Here is a 20102-nt window from a genome sequence, read left to right on the forward strand (position 1 = left end):
ATTTAATTTATTCTTTCATATAATTACAGCCTAGCGGTTATCTATATATGGTGATGCAATTATCTTAGGACATACCAAATTGGCCAATTGTAATATGAGCGAATGCTCACCATTAGAGAAATACCGAATTGTATTTGCTGACTTTATAGCAGTTTAAGTTTTTATAGTTTCGTCCTATGATATGAAAAGACGACAGTTTCACTAGCCAGTAATATGACACCATTCTGGTAATGTGGACTTTATCCAACATTCATTTTGCGAAATGGTAGCTAATTGTTCTGAGATGTTATCAGATATGTACCAGTTGTGCTATCGTGTGTCTTCGAAGGTCGCATTGACCTTTGCAGCTCACTGTAGTGCAAATCTAAATCGTGTAAAGTACAGTTAAAATGTGGAATTACAACCTGCTGGATTTCAACCTCTTGCTAAAGGCAGATACTGTGTGAAGGAAATGGCATCCCAGTCGTCAAGACAACATAGATCGTGAATCGATGTAATACGTGCTTAGCGATTTAAATGTGTCCTTCACGAATGATCAGGACAAATACTTTCGTTTCATGAATCGTGTGGGTATAAACAATTAGGAGATGTGAATGCAGATATGTGACATTATGTGAACATTATGTGAACTGTACTTTAGATTATGTCAAAGCTAGAATACAAAGATGGCTTGTTAAAACCCTTGTTATTTTCTATTCAAATTCAATACCATTCGGTTGTACGTGATGCTGCTCTTACCAGTTACAAACATCCATTGAGCCATGTTTTGAACTGGTTCTCCAATAAGCTTAGTTATTTCACAATCACAATCGAGTTCATACAGAAGTTGAACTGAGAGAATGATAATTTTTTGCATTATATTATTTTCAATAAAATAGTTTTATGACGCCTATTGTAAACATATCGATTTGTAACATGTATTGAAATTCACCTCAATTATATTCCTCATTAAAAATAACAAAAGTCTTTGTGTGCGGAAACATTCTCATTCATTGTGCTGGTTACCATACGTGAATGCTAGCATCCATTTCCATCTACATATACACATCATTATACATAAAGAGAGAAACGTGTAGTGGCATGCGTTCGTAAAGAGAATGATTCAACTAGATTGCGCAATAACAAAACAAGCGAAAATGATTTTTTTCTGACAGTAAAATATATTGCATTGCAACGACACACGCAGATAATGATATTGGTGGTAATAATGATGATGATGATGATGATGATGATGATGATGATGATGATGATGATGATGATGATGATGATGATGATGATGACGTGTCACTTCACTCTTAGAGAAATGATATACACTGTGATGACTGAACTGAACGACGCAATAAACTCAGTTCGGTGGAATATGAGCTACCAAACCAACAGTTAAAAGCGGTATGCCATTAGATTTACGATTTGCACGAACACAAAATCTGGTGAATCAGTAGCGCAAGAAATGAAGGACTTTGCATTAGATTGTCAATCTGAATAGTTATGGTGCGAGCGTGGAAAGATATTATTAAAACACAACGTAATGCTAGTCGCATATTTTCTCGGTAACGCTACTATTCAGTGCCAATGCACTCATTATAAATTAAACCATGCACCGAAGCAAAGACGACATGAATGTTCACATTCCTAAAATCTATATATAACTGGTATCAACTCATTAAACATAATATCAGATTCGGCAAAGGAAAAGCTAATATGTTATTATGTTTTCCTTTAGGATGTTTTACCGAAGCACACATGTCAACGTAGTGTATAATAATTGGGACACAAAGGTCGTACGTCGATTATTATAACCCTATTCGCTTAATGGAAGTAGATGTATGAAGCTTATACGTATTAGTTATAGGGGAAACCCTGAAACAATTTTCTTGATTAAACAAACCATATGCTGTTCACGTAACTGTTTATATAATGATTGCCAGATTGCTGGAGGGTAAGGATATATTTATACTGACGACCATTACCAACTCTACATGGGCTACATTGCTGAGTGAATCTCATAACATTCTTGTGTTGACAGACCACGTCAGCATCAAATTGCAAAAGAAATATTTTTGTTTATTGGTTTGAATGAATACTTGTTTAAATACACTCGATCCTGAGAATGTTATACACATATATACAACTATATACTGAGCCTTACCGCATAGGAACATATTCGAACTCTTTGATCGGGTTGTTTGCTTCGTTATTTGACATATTTCACACATAAACGCTTTGATTGAAGAAAGCTGTGATCGTCTGTTGCAGCAATGGTGTTTTTATCCGGCAAACCGTAAAATAAAAACGTGCGCTCCAGTGAATGCAGTCGAATACTAGTGCGTGATTGAATGATTGGATGATATTGTAGGCGAAGAAAGTAGCTCAAACATTATCCAACAAGCCCCACAGTCGCTCTTTGATATACACAGCGAGCAACCAGGCTTTATAGTAGTCAACAGTTATGCTCAACGACCGACTGGTGCTTCACGTAAACTAAGCCCAGTGGGCGATTCCATTAATTTTGCAGGGGTTCATTGTTATTCACGTCCATGCATCGCAGTCAAGTTTTAGCTCGTCTATGTTGACAGCTTATAGCGTTTGATGTCGTCTGACATATGCTATTATGTTGTCATTTAAACTACTTCATATAATTATAATATTACTTTCATTTCAACAGTATAAATTAATAAGCATTATTCTCCGTGTAATTTAGTGGCCAAAAACAACAGATTTGGAGACAATCACCAAATCAAAGGAATCTTTATTTTTGAATATTTTGATAACTTTAAGTGTTAACGATTGATAGAGTGAAACTAACGGCGAATCGTACACATAATATTACGTGTATACTTCGAAGTATAAGTACTTTCTAAGCCTATGCCGGTTGAGATATTAAGCAATTAGCGAAAGAATTATACCTAACTCTGGGGCGCAACAAATGCATTATTTTTAGTAGATCTGCCAGGTTCCTCATTAAATACTCCTACTGCCGCTCTTTGACGAGTTCTGATTGAAACATTAGGATGGTTCGTTTCGAGAGCGAATGTTAGCATAGTATTATTTCAGTCGGTATCACAATTGTAATACAAAAATCGGCATTTTTGAAGTACCGTGGGACACAACTCTTTTCTCACAGATAAGTAGACATGCATGAAAGATGATATCCTTTTACCGTGTGTTTTGCCATTGATTGTTTAGATGTATTCGTTGAAAAATAACTGGAATTAAACTAGAACTATTAACTATTGGAACTATGCTCAGGACAACAGGGTGTGAATCGACCGGTGATATAATTACACAAGTCTGTTTTGTTATAATAATCCAATAATTTTTAATTGCAAATTAATTTAATTACCATCTGTAGATGCACCACGGCACAATCAGTTTTATTCATTTTGCATGGATCGTATAACACTTCTACCCCTGTAGTTAATTAACAACTACAGGGGTAGAAGTGTTATACGATCCATCTATTTTGTCGTACATTGTTATCAGCAGTGTAGCAGTATTCAATATAAATTGTGAATTTCATGGGGACCATCTTGGATCTTTTAGGGTCAAATGCCGCAGAAAAACTGTATTATTGCTTTTTTCGTTTTGAATTTGACAACAAACAATACTATTTGTGCTGCCAACTGTTAACAATCATCGCATATTTGGACCACAATTACTTATATAAGCCTATATGACTATATAAGCCACTATTAGGACAATTGTATTGAGCATTGCTGCATCGAGGCACAATGTGACGTAGGCATACATGATGTTATTTCAATATGCATATTTCACTATCAAATTGTTTAATTTTAAATTGCTTTGCAGAACACAATTCTAAATAAAAATAGCTTTGATTAGATATATAACACTTTGAAGTTGGGTATAGTGTGAATAAATGAGTAAAAAAGGAAATCGTAAAAAAATTGAACTAAAATAATGATAACCTAAAAAGTAATAATCTCTTCTATGATTTTATTTCAGAATCGGATTCTATATTAAATACTACATTTAATTTGATGTGTCACATGTTTGTGTTATACATGAATATTCAGCAATTAAGAAAATTACGTTATTTGATAATACAAAATGAGTGATTTTGACTATGTAAACAGAAATTTATAACAAGCAGGAATTTGTTTAGTGATCAATATTGAAACAAAAAAATATGTGTCTGGAAAATTCCGCTATGGAGTAGGGTCTCATATTACTTGCTCAAGGTTTTTACATAATACCACACTGTAGCTCAGTAAAAGGAAATACCTTGTACGTCAAATCATTGTTACAGGTTGACGGGACTTATATGACGCGAATAATATTTGATGGCTAAAAAGTAAAAATCGACACGACACATACGAATTTGTAAAGCATTCTTTCAGCGGAAGGGATTATCCGTCGTTAATGATGCCTACTTGAGCATAATGCGTTTTCGGAAGATTTTTTAATGCGTACAGCGTGTCATTGCTGGTCGTAAAAACACGTATTTGGCGTTATCGCACAAACACATGTATTCGTGAACGATTACGAAAATGACGTCTTGCTCGTACGATCCACCTCTAGCTCGTACGATTTCAACGGGCTGTCACACAAACCATCAATACCGGATATGATGAAATCGGAATCACGTGACACATGTCAATTGTCTCTTTCAGTAATATACATAAATCTATGGCAGCCGAAAAATTTGAATAGAAGGATATTCTAACATATGGCGTCGTTTTGATAAGGTATTGAGCGGTAGCGTGACGCCAGTATACACTTACAAACAGACGACTGTCTACTATAAAGCCAGTGTATATAGTGCTGTAGATTAGATTACGGTTATGTAGCGTGGACTCCACTGCATCATTGAGATAGCTATTGCGAATGACAGATCCATTTGCATAGAGACCTCTATATGATACTGGTATAAATTAAATAAAAACATTATGATATATCATGTAGCTTTGCATATGTTTATTATAATACCATGCACATAGCCGAAAAACAGCAACTCATTTTCCAGCTGGAGTACTTCTCATTCACGTTAGCACTTGAGAATCGGAATGGTATTCACTGAAACCGGTGGAAAAACGATAAAATTAGCAAGGGACATATATATGTGAATGCAACTAATGCAAAAAGGAACGAAATCAATGTTAACATTGAAATCACGCAGATAAATAAAGCCGATTGAGGTGAATGTGGTTACACGTGATCACCTTCCTTCAAGTGATTGGTGATTATTTATTTATAGGCTGTATCTTTCTTTATAGCGCAAAAGTATGTCAAGGATGGAAATAATCAGGCCTATTGGCTGAATACACTTTTCAATGTGATCGATTGAAATATTTATTCGTCGCGAAATTCAATCAAATTTCAAATTTGATATTGGACTTGAACCTTAACACAACCTTTTACATTTACAATATGAATTGGTTCAGTCAGTTGCGCATTTTGTCCTGCAATATTTATAGTTTTTCTTCTTTTTTGACTGAGAGCGTCACGATTTTAACATCGCCTTTGTTCGACACATCAGCTAACTATTACAGTGTTGCATCACTCGTATACGGTTGCAGCAGAGATAAATGTTATGAGGATGGTTACCAGCGTATTTCCGTTCATCATCGTCACTGTAGCTCTAGTTAGTGACTTAAGTTTCTAATTGAAACCATTTGTTATATTGCAGGTACGACATGCGAAGTAGAAACACCTGACATTTCTTCTGGTTTGTATGTCTCGAGGTGCATCTATCAATTCACTCACTAGTCTAATACACTTTAATTTACTGCGATTCGTGATGCTATTTCACCAGAACAAAACGAACAACTACATAATTTAAAACACAGTTATATTTATAATTAACCATTGGTCTCATAGATTGAGTTATTGGAAGAGGCCAGCGAGGTTTTTCACGTTCAAAATAATATATAAAAAAACACATTCAAATAAATACTACACGATGACTTTTTTATAATTAAATTTACAAGAATTGTAATGATATTATCGTCCATGAATATCCAAATAATATACCTTCACTATGTGTGAAACATTGATAATATGCGTCAGAATGTTTCGAGGCTAACATTAACTAATCTCGAAATGTAGGTTAATTTATTGAAATATATATTCAGAGCAAAGAGTACATACTCCATGTGGATAAACATGCACGTATTAACTATATGATGAGTTTAATTAGTCTTTTACATAACTTTTCTCCAAGTAAACCTATATTCTCTAATTTACCTACATGCCCTTTTGATCATTACCAGTTTGCATGTAACCATGTGACACAATGTATAGAAAGGTTTCGAATTTCCCGATGTCTGCTTCTTTAAACGACGACACCACTCGGGGTGCCATATAAGCTGCTTTATCAGTTGTCTGTTTGAATTTAAAACGTAATTGTTCTTCTGTAAAGTAAGGCCATTAACAACTGACCACACTTGAACTTTCCTCTGAGACATCGCCTTTGGTGATGTCGTACAATTTATTTTTCACGCGGATGTATAATTTGTCACGTTTCTTTCGGCAATTAACATACTAAACCAATTATTCCACTGTGTTAAACCGTGAAATCAGTGTACTGTGCTCGCACATTTTAATCACTGTCAAATTGATTTTCATGTGGACTGAAAATAAAATAATTTTAACCGAATAGACATTGAATATAAAGTGTAACACAATACACCCCATAAAAATGATTAAATACAACGCATTATAACATATTTTATTTATAATCAATCCTTATTCATAAATACATCATATTATTGACTATGTAATGTTTCATCATCATATAATAAATAATAAACATACATACGCCATAAAAAATGCCAATCAGATTAAACTTGTTGGAATTTAGAAGTACTTAATATAACTTAAACATAATCCCATAAGTAAGATTTACCAAATAATTACATAGTAAGTGAAAATAAGATGTTTATCCACCAAGTAACCGATTACTTCCCAGTGGAGTACAACTTATATTATTGTAGCTTATTAATGTATAGTGATGATGTATTTTTCACTTTAACTGTGGCTTATACATAGTTGATCACATGTGTTTCTATTTATGTAACTGACCATCTTTAATTATCTGTCTGGGTTTGTGATTTCAGCAACTAATACGAGTCTCATATAAACCACATGAATGCATTGGGTCGTCATCACCGGCGACATCATGACATTATCTCTTGATTTTGTGTTACAGATAAATATTATGTTCATTCATTACAATAATTGTTGAGTGTCGCAATTCTCACAATAATTTATTATTATATATCCTCACGTATTTAATTTAGGTTATTCTTTAATACGGGAAAAAGGTGCATAGTAGATGGAACTATTTAAAAACATGACCAACTGTGCTAATCAGATTTGTCATATACACATACATTGTACCTATCTACCGTTTTAAACAATTCGAATTTTATTAGTACGCAAAATTATAAATTGTTTCAATGTTCTGTACTGACTACTTGACTATATTGTTAGATCTAACATCTGATACAATAATGCATTATGAATAGCCATAAAGAATTGAGTTCCAAAATCGTACTAGATCCCCGTGGACACTAATAGTAGTATAGATATAAATGCACGTTTATTTCAATCTGACGGGAAGCATATTCAACGGTAAGATATCTAACATAATCTACAGCCAATACAATTTCAATTACTCAATGCTTATAGTTATAGGGCACATTTAAACACAATACATCACAATTTCGTCAAAAGCATGCTCAACATTATTTTCCATATATCAAATTGTTCATCACAGAAATTGTTATCTGTCGTTGAATAAACACTAAATTTCTGAAGTATTCCTTTATTATGCGTTGCTATTTGCGCGGTTCCTTTGATCACAGAGTGGAAATATAAAACCGTGCTTCATTAGTGTGTATCACTACGGTAACGGCAGTTCAATGAAAAAGTATGTGCAGAGTATCCTAACCGACTGTAATAGATTAATTGAAAGTTATCAGTGAAGTCCATGAACATATATGGGACGTTAATTTTACACGCATTGTATCAGTATTATTACATTATTATTTGCATCATCACGTGAATCACTGTGCTATTTTAGTGCTATTCATCCTATATACATCAACTAAATGTTGTACTAAATTATAACTAATTGTACTGAAATTAAATCTGTCATCAAATATGAAATATGTGTACACATTCGACAAAGTAAACAATTTGTAATCTCACACCCTTCCAACAACTGATTTTTGGAAGCGTGTGTGTTAACGTGATATAAAGTCGAATATTCACAAACAAATAACATACGGATAGTTACGACGAACTGTATAATCCGTGATGATCTAGGATGTATCAATAATTGTTTTATCCTTGTGGGTTAATGGGAATCTAGTGTGTTGTGTTCGTTGACGTAAATTTGGATATCGGAGTTGTATTAGTAATTTTGTATTGAAACAATACCATGTTTATTGTATTATTCTATGTCTTTCAATAATAAAGATTAAAGTCAATCTTCTATTGGCATCTACCTATAAATGTTAAGCCTAAATGTCTCAGCGTTTTAGCTGATTAGCTGATATTATCTTAATTGCCCAGCAAGACGCCCACAATTTTGTCTGTATGACCTATTTTCACATACTAATCGGGGACATACAAGGCATGCAATCTGAACAATTACAACCGATTATGTGTAATTTACAAATCAATATTTAGAACAACACACCTAAATACATCGTATGTATGCGTTGCAATGATATTTCAAGATTGTAATGATACGTCTTAATATAGTTGACTAAACTAATCTAAAGTTATTTTATATAAAACATCCATCCCATTTTACCTGTTTCAAGGTCAAATTACCCAAGTAAGACATATGTCATTTTACAATATTAATATGTTGAGGTGACACACCCTTATCTGGAAATGTTTCAGGGCTTATGTTGTGTGCTTAAGTAGAATGCAAATCAGGTCATTGATATGTGCAGAATAATTACAAAAGCAATCAGCGCGGCAATGGAAATGTTCATTCTATAAGACAGGTAAATGAACAAAAATAAACCATATGCCTCTCATATGACATCCCACATAATAAAAATTGACAGCCATAAAATGATGAACTCAAAGATCGTCTGTTTCGAGAACGCAGATATATAGCAGAGACTCCAGATACTGAGTGTGAGTTAATATAGATTATACATGAAATATTTATTGAAACCACATGTCAAACAATTGATTGAATGACATCAATACTATGATGTAGCTTGGCGTTTAATCGAAGCAAGCAGTGACAATAATTATATGAAATTGATTACCAGTCATGAAGAACAGTTGGTATTGGCAACTGGCAACTTAAGGATGATGTACATCAATGCACGTCATGCCGAAAGTTCTTTCTCTCTCTTGAGATAAAACACTCTTAAGTAGCGTTTGGAAATCGACTTTATTATAGCACTTTGTGAATGATATATAAATTTGCTAATGGCTTGATTGAATGTTTTATATCGGCACTTAATTTCAGTCATCTGTCTTTAACTGTGGACATTAACTGGCAGGTAATGGAGACTACAGGTTCACAGTCGACTATCCAACTGCGAGAATAAGCACCGTACTAAAATAGCGATAATAGCGATTGTTTCTGGAAGGCATAATCTAAATGGCGGAAACATGAAAGACTATTATGATAAACTTGCCTATGGTCCTGTCAATGTTTTAAAATATAATCTTCTGTATTTGCTTTAAGTGTTAAAGGCTGGCAACCCGAGGAAGCTTCCTACAGTTTACCTCCTGGCGCGCACGTATTAAGATTATAAATATATACGCTAGCTATTGCGATTATTAACCTAATTTTTAATATTCTAGTAAACCAACAAATTTAAGATCCTAATATTATTAAAGAATAAAATAGAACGGGTACTTTGAGGATAAATTGCATGTACTTTTTGAGTCAATATCATATCATACACAATGGTTCTAAAGCTCTGCGCACTGCGCAATGAAACCTGTTTATGAATGTCTGTCACGACAGAAGTGTGGATTCGTTGAAACTGTTGAAAAATACTTGCGGGTCACAGTCGCCCACTTTGAAAGTCATCGTGAAGACAAATGATCTGTGCGGTCAATAGTGTTCAACAGATGCCGTAATACACATTCTAACTGGGATCTTGAAAGTACTCTAGCTTATCAACTGAGGATCTGTAGCAGGGTGTCACCATATGCTTCAAAGATGTACTTATTTACGACAATTAATATATTTCTTTATAATACTCACAGAAGGGTAATTTGCCCGTGTGAATCAGTTTATTATTTCCAAATCAATATCATATTCATACTCCGTATAAGAAATTTAGTAGTAAAAAACAATATTGCATTGTGGATTAAAGATAGGTAGTTTGGTAGAGTGGTAGATTTATGTTATTTTTCTCTCATCCTACACTCGCAATCCAAATATTAAGCGTATACAGATTATTATTCAGTGTATGCATTTTGAAAAATACAAAATATTTATTCTAATTTAAGTGCAACTAAGTTATGAATATTTGACACGTGGGTTGATACTAGACTTTTACAAAGTTGATTTTAATATATGAATATGCATGTCAGTAAGAGTGGTTCAAATATAGAATAAAGCTGACTACAAAGAGATATATAGCCCTATCCGTGATTCAATGTCAAGCCCACAGACATTTTATCGTGGGAGGAGTTTATATGCCAGATGGGTAAAAGTACGAGTGTTTTATCTGATTTGAAACCCACTAAGACATTTAGTGAGTCATGTGAAATATATTGCATGAAATTCGTTGTGGGAAATGGCCACCATGCAATAAATTTTAACACATTTTAAATAAATAGAATGTGTTATAAAAGTCTGGAGAAGTTTAATACACAATGCGTAAATGCATCCCATTTCCATACTGGCAAGTGGACCATATATGGTGAGTGTGCATAATAATCAATGTATATACATTTATCATTTAACTTAATTTAACTTTAGCCTTAATGCCAATGACTGACATCGAACCACGTTATTGTTTTTTTTTATTTAGCACAGTGACACTTGGTGAGTGTTTCTTCCTTGATGTCACGTGATAAAAGTCTTAAAACAATTTTTGAGAACAAAAAGATTTACGTCGAGAGCACGAGTCAGACTCGGAAACATCTAGTGCGTATACAGTCCGGCCATGAATATTTCTGATTACTCAAGAAGCACTAGGTGGGTTTAAATAGTATTGCTATAAATTATTGTTGCTATAATTATCATACTCATGAGCTTCAATATCAATATTTGAAAATCAACAGTTAGGAAAGTATGATGATTTATTTTGATCTGAACAGTAAATACATGTTTTTAACCATATAACAACAGTTCACATTGATGCACGTGTTGTACAGAATACGACCCATTGTGCCAGTTCGCCAAGGAAAAAAAGGATGAATGTTTTTTCAGTCTAATATTTCAATTAGAAAGATGTGCCATTGAAAATTTGGGTAAACACGTTGTTCATGGCAATTAATAATTCCTAAAGTGATTAACGTGTCAGGGACTGGGGTAGGTGCAATATCTGATACAGCAAACATATATAGAAGCAATGTAGTCGGTAACTGATGATACGTCCATTTTAAATTACAATCTTAGATGGTTACACGTCTTTGACTATGTTTTCTAGGATTCGATCAGTGTTGTATTGACAGAATCATTAGAATATTTGCATGTTTGTTTATCGACAAAATCACTATTCAGAATCCTATGCCTTCTACATAACCACGTCAATTAGTCTACCCTTTTAAGTGTTTGGTTGCTTACACCGAGAAACTCACCATAATCCTAAGGTGTATTATCATTACAAATAAGGGGATGATCAAGTAACTACATCTGTCTGTGTGCGTGCGTTTCCCCATTGATAGATCTACGGGATTGACACGTATGTCTGATCAAAATAAACAGCATGACATACCATCAGATAATAACACATGGTATAAGCCACTGTCTTGTAGCTCTAATACCGTGGAGTACATAATTCGGAATCATTGACATGTGTTACCAAATTCAAAGGTCATTACAATTCAGACCTTCCTGACGTTGTTATTACACGTGGTGTCCTACTAGACATTTTTCACATACATTTCAGTGATTATTAATCGCGACACGTAACACAAAACTAAGTAATCACTAGGGAATATTTTTATAAAACAGGTCAAAAGAAATATTCCCAGCTCATACAGTGTCGAATGTTATAATTGTAGCACGCCGATCAGAGACTATTGGAGTACACCGTGTTCGCATACAAGAAATAGCTGAATAATACGGTTAATGAAATATACAAAAGAACGGTATTTAAATATGTACAACCCCTTGAGGCAGTTGCTTTTGTATTATTCAAGGCACAATATTCAGGAATGAGAGAAATTATGATAGGATAATGTCCTACATAATTTAACACTCCGAATGTAGATAAGGGTTGTGGAAAACAACGTTTACCCGACATTCAAAGAGAGAGAGAGAGAGAAAACGCTATTAAGAAATTACAAAAATAGTTTCCATGGAAATGGGCACAGTGCCAAGCCTTTCTATATTGTAATCTCGCTATCCAATCCATATGTCAATATATTGGCGAAATATCAAAATGAGTAACCAGGGACGACGACTAAAACTGAACACACGAACAACGCACATGTCGATCAGCTACACAGAGGAAGTAGCCTATTTCCATAACACAGGCAGACACATTGTCTTGCGCACGTACGGGATCAGTGTATTCGAGCGGTGAGACAAATCTGAAGGGAAAGAGTTAAGTATTCACCTCGCGTTAAATCTTGAAATACGTGAATTTACTTCATATATCCACGCATTTGTTCGCATAACGTATTTACATTGGATGTTGCCATGGAGCTGTCACGTCCGAAAACTCAATATCGAAACGTTGACTAATAAACAATGCGTGATTTCTATTAATAGACATTCCACAAGTTTATGTTCAATATTACATGCATATACTCAGAGCTATCATAATACATACACAATGACTATATGTCTTATTCACAGCTAGCGTGATTTAAGGTCAAAGGTTCTAAAGTGATTTACATAAATATGTTATATCAAACTGAAAGACGTAAGAGTGCAATCAAGCATAGAACGTAAATATGAGTAGTATACATCGATCGCTGAACCACTGTGACCTAATAGATGTATCATACTTTAAACAGGTTTGATAAATGGTAGCTGGACCAGCTGAATAATCAACACAAGCATCATGTTGATTTATGAGTACTGTGGCAAATGAAAAACTTCAGTTAGGTTATATAGTAGTAGTATCCTTTGAAGTACACGGTGATTTATACAATGACGTGTATGTTTCCATTATTAATTAAATATTGATTTTTGGAACAATAATATTGGCTTCAGGTGTGTTTTATTTTACAAACTAATACTCACAACTTAATTATAGATACCAAAGTTTATGGAAGGAATCCATCCTGGATAACGTAACATAACGTAACATTAAAAACCATCAACATTAAAAGACAACATTAACGTTCCCATGCACGACAATAAGTAAGAGCCAAACTGAACTCGTTCAATTTACAATTTGATTTGTAACACCTATTAATCAATTTTAGTTTTAGACATATCTTAAACAAGCAGTCGATTGATTACCATATCATTGAAAAATATATGTTGCATATCGACTCCACCATACAATAATTCAGCTACAAACGTTCACTCAATGTCCCTATCTGTAGAGGCGTCGTCATGTAAGTCACGGTTGAAGAAATTCATCACGGTAATGGAACAAGTCGTAAACAGTGAAAATTCCCCTAATACATATGAGAATATGAATGAAACTAAACGAACATTCAATTTGTGCAATGACAGTTGCTGGTTTCCATGGTCGACACAATCATAACGCTAGAGATACTCGATATTCAATATTGACGTGATAAATGACATCCGGGTCTCTAACCAAAATTGTGTGCAATCAAATGAACATTAACGACTTTATTTGATTCCAAATTGAAGTTCAACAAAACATGGATAAATTGTCTCTCGTGACACTGTAATGTGTTGAAACCACAGCGTAGCTCAGCGTGACACGCACAAATAATATGTTACAATAGCAAAAAATCACTTCCACGAATTTCGTTTAGATATCACCAATATAATACCATATTTACAACCAATTACTAAATTATTATTATTAAATTATTAGGTCTCTTGGTTTTGAAATATAAGCCAAAGGTTTTCAATAGTTCAATCACTAATAACTTTATTCATTTATTTATTTATTATTTTCCGTGAAACTGCAAGATACAGATATAATCCAAAGACATTCATCGCGTAGCACTATGCTCTTATTCAGAATTAACTTTCTTTGCTGGAAAGGAGTCTATACGTGTGGAAAGTGACTGGAAACATTCACCTTGTACATATGTAGAATAAGCCTTGAGACAGAGGTCAGTATATTACCGAGGCCGCAAGCAGGGAAAACACGATGAATAAATAACCACGCATACGTCATTTCCCTTCGTTATTAGGATTATTCATCGTTTTATGATATATTTTCTTGCTGTAAGGTAGTAGTTTCTTTTGCCAATGTTGATAACTTCCATGTAGCATTTCTGGCAATGACTTAAATATTTATATATTTACGACAATAAACTACTGAATGAAGCGAAAATGTAAATCGACATGTGTTTTTATTAACACACCAGAAACCACAGCTGGAGCACACGCTCCTCGAGTGAGATTGTATACAATACTATAGTGATATACATTTGATGGTTCATGTTATCCTATAGTGACGTCAGTTATACAAATGAACTGTGTATTCAAAAGGGATATCCACATTATATGCACCAAGAGAATTGAAAAACATATCTGCACATTGTTGTGTTTGTGGTCGTTACGTTGAATCACATTGTTTAACCTTACATATACATATATCATATTCTGGTTGTTTAATTTCCAAGTAAAATAATAACCTGCTATTCACAGTGGATAACGTACATGTACGTCACGGGAACCCTAGAGTGCGTGCTCAGTTAATTGCATATGTACCCCAAGCAGTGACCTCCGCTTAATACACATTTCATGATGTATGATCGCTGCTAACTGCTAGATGCCAGGCATACAAATTGACATGCGTTGTGAAACTCAGCTAGCAGGTAACCGGTGTTCATTGGTTGTTGCTTCCTCTGCCAAACGCGTCACTAATATATAACTATGTGTTGTCGCGACCCCAAGAAATTGAAGACATGGCTTCGACGATGTAAGATGATAGCGCCAGCGCGAGATTGCTCATATATAATCTATCGTTTTCTAAGTAATGTGTACACAGGTATTTACGTACAATGTAATACTTACATACATATGTGGTTGGTTGTATGGTTGTCATGGCGACGATTTATTCTCGATCGGATTGTACGAGGAAGAACAAAATACACGTCACTAACTCCATAACAATATATTTTGTTTTAATTGGCAGAGTTGTAAGAGTACAAACCAAGATACACGTTTCCAGTCTAAATGTACGTATACTCACATGATCAACACAAGTATTTGTGGTTGATCTATTTTAGAACTATGACCCTTCCATTTAGCACGTGTTTCAATCATTACTTCGGCACACGCGTAGATATGAAATGATCAACACTTGATGCACGGAAAGCTGAACTTAAGTCAATTAAACTAAATTCAAGTAAATTTGGTCAAATGGGATATATTTTGAAAAGGAAACTAGAAGACAGAGTTGCACGTAAGAATCATGATAGCGTAACGACGATTGATAAAAGGCACTCACACTTGAGTTGGCATTTCAAGCTGTGAGGCGAATCGTTTTTTAACTTCGACACTCTATATAAAGAAAACCTGGCACAATGACGTCATCGACGCTAATGGCGCTGTCAGTTGTCTGTTGTATGAATAATGGGTGAAAGTAGCGAATTTAATTTTCACCTTCATGAACAATTTGTTCATCTCCGCGTCGTGAAGATGCCATGTCTGTTAAGAAATTACGCTCGGAAACGTTATTGTATACCGTATATGTTTTTGTTCAAATCACCCTCGCTTTACTAGCGAACGCTGATGAACCAAACCACACTCATTTGATGCGGAGGCACTCTCAAGTTCAACAAATCATCGTCAAAACAATAATCGGTCTGATTTTTTTTCTCAAGTGAGTAAATTATTTTCTATAATGATATATTCGATGTGACCAGTTTGTGTGTTTCATGGTCAATCCAAAAAATAAATAAATATCGCATATATCTACTGAAAACAAGCGATGTCATGCACTTCACTTTAAATTTTCTAATTTAATTGAAACTCCTAGGCATGTCATTGCCGATACAAGGCGTTGGTTTGCATGATGATTTGAACACAACAGAGCCGTGTGCATGGTTAATAATCAATACAGCTAAACTAGCGTTAAAAAGGTCGCACATATATTACATATTTTGCGTAATACTCACGGCGCTGTGTCTGGTCTACCACATGTTGTTTTTCTTGACTTTAGGAGCAGCATTCTACGCATCGTTATAGTAACAATGACGACCTCGTAGATACGATACTAACCATCGATCGATGTTGTAATTATATGATACGAAATAATCAAAGAATAGGAACACGATTCAAAATCTTCTTATGGGATTAAGCTGCATTTAATCTACGAAGTGTATTTGCGTTTTGAAACCGAATTGTTATATACGTTCGGTGTAATTCGATACTAACAGTATAATTTTGGATTATATCACTGTAGCACTAGGCGGACCTCGGATGTCTGGTGCATATGACTGTGGATTAATTAATTATTTTAGAAACCAGTATTTCTGCATCATGATTAGAATAGAAAAATCTAGTTTATCAACTGTAGTAGCGTTCAAAAAAGATTCCAAAAGGTCAAAGAGTACATAATATCCTACAATATTAAAATATAGTATCGTATTGTATCATATCTTATCATAACGTAATTATTTAGTATACATTATTTCATCACGTAGCGTGTCAGTCAATCAAATTTAAGCATTTGCCTTTACCGAGGTGTCATATATAATTGTTCAGGATTTTCAAGTCTCTTCTTCCGGTAATGTATTCAGAAGACAATTCGGTCAAAGTGGTGTATATCTTGGTCAGTAGAAAGTGCTCACAATTGAAGATGATTCGTCGAGAAACCTGAACATGAAAGCAGCAACGTGTAGATCACTCATAACGTCTGCGCAGGCGCTAAAGCTGACATGAAGTCAGATTAAAAAGTAATTATATTGACGGAAATGCACGATTCGGATTGGCTTATAGAGCTACGAAGTATGATAATATCATATCATATCAACCGTTTTCATATATCGCCATTTATTTGAAATATTAGTACGGCGTAATGACCCGTTATAACTACTACCGTCGTTTCCATGTCTCTGTATTCTGCTTGCGGCATATAGATAGAGTCCAATGTATGCTTGGACGATCGAAGTCAGAACCATTAGATGTTATTGAATTGTGTTCTTAACATAGCAGACTTATTTGTATTGTCGAGACAGGCGGCTGCCCCAATACAATCATGGCAATTTGGCGAGAAAATTAGATAATTAGAAAATGTTCCTGCAAGCAGAATATAGTAATAATATTGACAGTGTCAGTGTAATTTCCAACTCCATGTCACGTTGTACAATGTACATTGCATCTCCCTTAGCACTGAATGTTATTTTCACCATTATTTGGCGCGTTTCCATCGATATCGTCGAAAAAAAACATGTGTGACTCCAAATACGTAAACAATGTCGTAAAATATTCACACCAAACTTTTCATTTAAACGAAGATGATATAGCAGCCTTGCTTTCAAATTTAGCATCGCTAAGCATTCGCGTAAAGTGAACATGCACACTGTGTTGGCATACCCCTTGATAACACCAGTGGTTTGAATGATTGTTGTGATGGAATTTTAGTGTACGGCATCTGTGTGTTTGACGTGTAATCAAATTGTTTGTTAATGCGTTATATTCTGGTATATTCTGGTATTTAAATTAACAAGATGAAAAGCCATATTAACATATTTCACATTGGAAAACGACACAGTTTATTATAGCTCATAGTGTGATTACTGACATTTCTATGGGATTTGTACTAACAAATATTGTTTGGCAAAAGTCATCATTACACAGCCATCTGTGAATATGATTAATGTGTACATTTTTTCTCAATTGCTTAATAACTTGATGTTTTGCCAGTAGTGTAGTTGCGTTTTGTGCCAACAGTAAACCAAACTTCTATCATTCTCAGATAACTACGAAAATATGCAAATTATATGCAAATTAGCTACAAGCTAGCATCTTTACAAATTGTCATTCGCCAGACTTTGAGGTGAATTGGGCATTGTGATTACACATTGTAAAGCCTGTGAGCTAGTAAAACGTTCTAGAAAAATCAATACCTGATGGTGAAAATCATCAGTAATTCTGGGTAATTTATATTGCAGTGTAGCCTAGCTTCAACGCACATTTATTTCGCACAGCTTTATTTCGAGCTTCAAAGAAGTAGTAGTTATTCTTAAACAAGCCTCAAACAATGAATACTTCAGAACCTTACACTGCCGCAACACGTTACCTAAATAGTAAGTCGTGCGACATATAAAGATATATGTGTTTCAGTGATATAGCGACAACGCCAAATCTCTTGGTAGATATACACTTGTTGGCGGGAAAATCAATTTAATTCTGAATACAATATACTACTACATCCTCAAGTGAATAATAATTTACAAAACTCTATGAATGCGACTAAATGAGTTCAATCGATGAATCGACCAGCCCTTCACCCTGCGTTGCCTCATATGTCTACATTGCACTGTCTTACTGAACCGCCATCGATTTTATCGAGCACGGAGTAACACGCGCTTGGACAATTTTGAAAATCTAATGTGGATGAGATGTAATTGTCCGGAATACGTTGTTGTGATTATCTACGTACCAATCAAAGCCCCACATACTGTGATAAAATACTCATATACGATTGTTTCTTATTCTGGTCATAGACTACGAATTTCACTAATAAAATGACGGATTTTAACATATATAAAAAATATATGTAAGCATAATGACATTAGTTAAAAATAATTGATGGTCCTTTGCACCCATCTGCGCCAATTCGCACGGTCATCAACGAATTTCTAAGAAAAACACGATCACGTCCTCTACGCCAGTAATAGTTTACGCCACCCTTGATGTATTCATTTGCTAGTTTCTAGGCACACTTCATTATACCGGGGACTCATCCATAATGTATTTGTCGTTATTCTGAAATGATGGGATAGTGTATATTTCTTCACCACTAACATCACATCACCCATACGTGGAACCACGTAAATATCGAAAAATGGTTCAACAATGTCACAAGAAACATCGCTGTTCATTAGACGCATATGCAATGAATTAGCATTTAGAGCCATTTCGAAAAAAAATCGTTTTTCACATATCACGATTGCCTTTGTCAATATTTATGACGTACATTTCACTACGTATGAATGAGCCACATATCAACGTACCACCAGAGTGTACGCTACAGCAGTTCTCCGAACAAAACGCTTTCTCAAATAAATTCCAAATCTCTATTGCAATATTGATCAAATAGACAGAGCGCCTTAAATTGTCGTGATAAATTTACAAATGCACACACTTTTCCACAATGCACACACAATCGTTAAAATATGCCAGATGGATAACTGAAAATAAATAAAGTGCGTTATGCTGATGGACGTATTTATATTTATCATTCAATTCGTCATGCTTTCACAGTGATACCGGGGTAGAATTCATGGACTCGTTAGCATAAACAATCACTATGCCCGTATTTGTTAGCTATTGCGCATTTTGACATCTGTATGTTGCTCACGTATTCGAACAACATTTTAGCGCTAAAACGATTTTCCACTGTTTGAAATGTGTGTTGTTTTTTGTTTGTATAAAGCCGGCAACTGTCCAAACTCACTGTGTCGTACATAATCACCAATGTCAGTCTGCCAAATGAGTTGCGTATAGACATCTCATAAGACATTATCTATACGTGAATAAACATTCAAGTACGATAATATATACTGAGATTATTGTATAATTGGATGTCAGTATTATGGGCGCAAAACAACCAAACCAAAAGACTCAAATTTCAACGACACAT

At 34.6% G+C, this 20102-nt stretch overlaps 1 protein-coding gene across 2 annotated transcripts in view; it reads right to left on the minus strand.

The window, feature by feature from the left end:
- LOC100376781 (tumor protein p53-inducible protein 11-like) overlaps window positions 1-20102 on the minus strand; it is a 91575-nt gene that overhangs the window by 57396 nt on the left and 14077 nt on the right. The window contains exon 1 of one of the 2 annotated variants that reach the window (XM_085496266.1): window positions 2150-2456. The exons of the other annotated variant lie outside the window; for it this stretch is intronic. Within the exon in view, the coding sequence (XP_085352392.1) occupies window positions 2150-2205 (56 nt within the window). The 5' untranslated portion in view covers window positions 2206-2456. Of the gene's footprint in view, window positions 1-2149; window positions 2457-20102 lie in introns of those variants that run through there. 2 annotated transcript variants of the gene reach the window in all.

Source organism: Saccoglossus kowalevskii, chromosome 1 (genome assembly GCF_978046115.1).
Source record: "Saccoglossus kowalevskii chromosome 1, keSacKowa6.1, whole genome shotgun sequence".
Classification (NCBI taxonomy): Eukaryota; Metazoa; Hemichordata; class Enteropneusta; family Harrimaniidae; genus Saccoglossus; species Saccoglossus kowalevskii.